Genomic DNA, 3,052 nt, shown 5'->3' on the forward strand with positions numbered 1-3,052 from the left:
TATATACATATATATATGTATATACGAGTTAATATATAAATTCAGGTATGCTCCCCCTATTATCATAGCATTTCAATCAATGCGAAAAAGTTTTTAGATATACGGAGATAAACGTTTTGAAAGTTCTTTATGGGCTGCAATGGCAGAGAGAGAGAGAGAGAAAATTTTTTTTTAAAAAAATGTTGTAAAGTATGCTAAACACATACTACATAGACAGACACAAATACCCACATAGACAATGGAACTGAGTGAAAAATCAAAAAAGAAAATAATTAATTAAATATGAAATAATAATAATTTCTCTTCTTCTGTTGTCTGCCTGCTTTCAGTTCGTTCAAATTGAACAAATTCTTACAAGTAACTCTTCGGCGCTCAAGGTGTTAAACTTTATATTGTTGTTGTTCTTCTTGTTTTTTGTTGTTGTTGTTGTTGTTATAATGACGATGGCATTTTTTAACTTTTTGTGTTTTCTTGATATTGTTTCTTTCTTTTTTTTGTTTTTGTTTTTCTTTTTTACTTTTGTTTAGATTTCCTTACCCCTGTTAAGATCTTGTAACATTTTATCCTCAGGCTCAAATTCCAAAGGCACCAACGAGTGAGGTGTGTAGGGCTTGTCCTTCAAATACAAACCATAACGGGATGGGTATCTAAAAATGACAAAATATTCCGTTTTCTTAATTAATAAAGTATTTATTTATCGAGAAATAAGTTACTAAGCTCGGCTTAATGAACCTTAATGCCATTACTCTAGCAATTTTTTGAAATAAAAACCCTTCAAGAGAACAGCCCAACAAGTTCTGTCGCCTATAGCCAAGGCTATTCAAGCGAAATGGAAGTCATGGCGTATAAGTATTCAAAAAGTTGAAAGTTAATTCATCGGTGAATTGCAAGTCAACGAGTGGAGGTATCGTGTGGCAAGCTACGCCCCTACGTTTCAGTAAATAGTAATGACAAGCGCGGGCTTTCAAACCTAATTTTCAAATGCGCTGATTACCACTGAGAAGTTTTCAAATTCCCAATGCAATGAGTTCTAATGATATGTGGAACCTTTGAAAAATTCTATTTCAGTTGTAGAGTGCTTTAGCATTCACTGACAAGCTTCGCTTTACAATCTCATAACTTCAACATCCAGTGCCTCTTAGTGATACCCTTGGCCTTTAAAATCTAAAAAAACTAATCTTATAAACCAGTGCTTTCCATGTAAAAGCATTTAAGGTACATATCTTCGAACGCAATGAATAGCAACAACAGGCGTTCGCTTTATAATAATTGTAAGAACAAAATGGTTCCCATTGAAAATCTAACATTGTCATGCCACAACGCTGATAAGCCTTGCTATCAATGCTTGATGTTCGAGTCGTATAACGCAACGCCTTCTACCAATAAACAAAGCTTTTAAAACCTAATTTTCTTATAACGCATTCTACTGACATGCATTCCCCAAAACCAATGGTTTCATCCTACCATGCGTTAACTTACTCTAACAAGCATTGCCCTGTAAAATTTAATGCCTTCCTGTTACACTGCATCCAAACCCCATTTATATGAATTGTTTTTGTAGTCTAAACTTACGGTGTAACGAATTCCTTATCCTTAGTAAACAAATCAACGTCTCTCACTGAGAAGCCTTTCCTTGAAAATGTAGTGTTGTGATCTTGCTTTTCCATTAACATCTAATGCAATGACTTCCAATGACAAGAACATCTTTTTTAAGCCCTCCTTTCTCTTATCCTAAGCTGCAATGGCTTCCAATGATAGACGTTTTGATTAAAATTCCATGTTTTCTTTATACAATGCATTCGAATCCACTGACAAGCATTGCTTGTAAAATCTGATGGTTTCGTTTTACAATGAAACGGTTTTCATTTGGATGAATTGCTTTTAAAATTAAATAATCTAATCCTGCAATGTAACGAATTTCATTGACAAGCCATTCACTGCTTTTACAATTTAATCTCATTCAGTAATTTCGTCTCAGTGTTCAATAATCTCAGTGCTGATAGCTATTTCTACTAAAATCTAATGCAATTACTTGCAATGACAAGGATTACCTTTGTTGGTTTCCATTGAAAAGCCTTTTGCCTTTTAAATCTAATGGCGTTCTGAGACAATATAATAGACGTCCCTCACAAGGCAATATTTTGAAAATTTTGATATTTTTATATTGCATTGCAAGATTTGCTTTGAAAACCACATTTGCACAAGATTTGCTTTGAAAACCACATCTTCTCCATACGTTCCCCTAACGAGCATTGTCATTACATCTAATGGGCTTTTACTAAAATATCATGATGATGATCCTACAACCAAATGACTTTCACTGGAAAGTATTACATGCTAATGTACGCTCATGTTACCTACCAACGACTATAAATAAGAAGGTGACACACATGCACCTCCAACATATGCATAACTGCCTGAGTGATTGGAATAAATAAGAATCACGTCCATTAAATCAATTTTCGCGAGTTCAAGCTTAGTACGGTAAAGGATACTTGAATGTTCAGTCGGTAAAGACATTCACACTCACTAGCCTACAATTATTCCCTATCTCTTTCTTTGCTCACTTGTTTTTTACACATGCTTTAAGGCACGTACAGGATACATCTGCCTGCGTGATTGGTCATATTTAAACAAAAAAAAGAAGGGCTTAAAGGCCATGCAATTTAAACAAATCTAGCGCTTCAGACATGGTGAGGCCTTTTATTAAGGAGTTTATCGAACTCACTGAAAGAGGCCATGGTGAGGATCTGCCTGAACGCATTAAGCCTTTAACACAACCGTTTGCAATGGAGTAACTTTCACTAGAAGACATTGCTTTCAAAATCTGTAGCTTTCACGTTATAACGCAACTAGTTCTATAAAAAAACCGTTCCTTTTAAAATTTAATATATTCGCATAGCTTTGGCTAATAGCAGGGCAAAAAAGAGAAGTACCTGCGTTCAATTTCTTGCATACGTCTCAAGTGTTCATTCCAGGCCCTTTCTGCTTCGTAGGTAGCTGGAACTGCATAAAATAAAAATATTATTCAATAAAAAAAAGTTCATGTCTA

At 34.6% G+C, this 3,052-nt stretch overlaps 1 protein-coding gene across 6 annotated transcripts in view; it reads right to left on the bottom strand.

Moving 5' to 3' along the window:
• The window catches only part of LOC119638533, a 22,564-nt gene that overhangs the window by 11,544 nt on the left and 7,968 nt on the right, over window positions 1-3,052 (bottom strand). For 4 of the 6 annotated variants that reach the window (XR_005247446.1, XR_005247448.1, XM_038035397.1 and 1 more), the window contains exons 4-5: window positions 2,937-3,006; window positions 538-647 (exon numbers count right to left, since the gene is read on the bottom strand). Coding sequence is in view for 3 of the 6 variants with exons in the window: in XM_038035397.1 (XP_037891325.1) it covers window positions 538-647; window positions 2,937-3,006 (180 nt within the window). In the remaining 3 variants the exon portion in view is untranslated. Of the gene's footprint in view, window positions 1-22; window positions 135-537; window positions 648-2,936; window positions 3,007-3,052 lie in introns of those variants that run through there. The other 2 variants (XM_038035398.1, XR_005247447.1) reach the window with 2 other exon arrangements.

This window comes from Glossina fuscipes, unplaced genomic scaffold, assembly GCF_014805625.2.
Source record: "Glossina fuscipes isolate IAEA_lab_2018 unplaced genomic scaffold, Yale_Gfus_2 90, whole genome shotgun sequence".
In the NCBI taxonomy this organism is placed as follows: domain Eukaryota; kingdom Metazoa; phylum Arthropoda; class Insecta; order Diptera; family Glossinidae; genus Glossina; species Glossina fuscipes.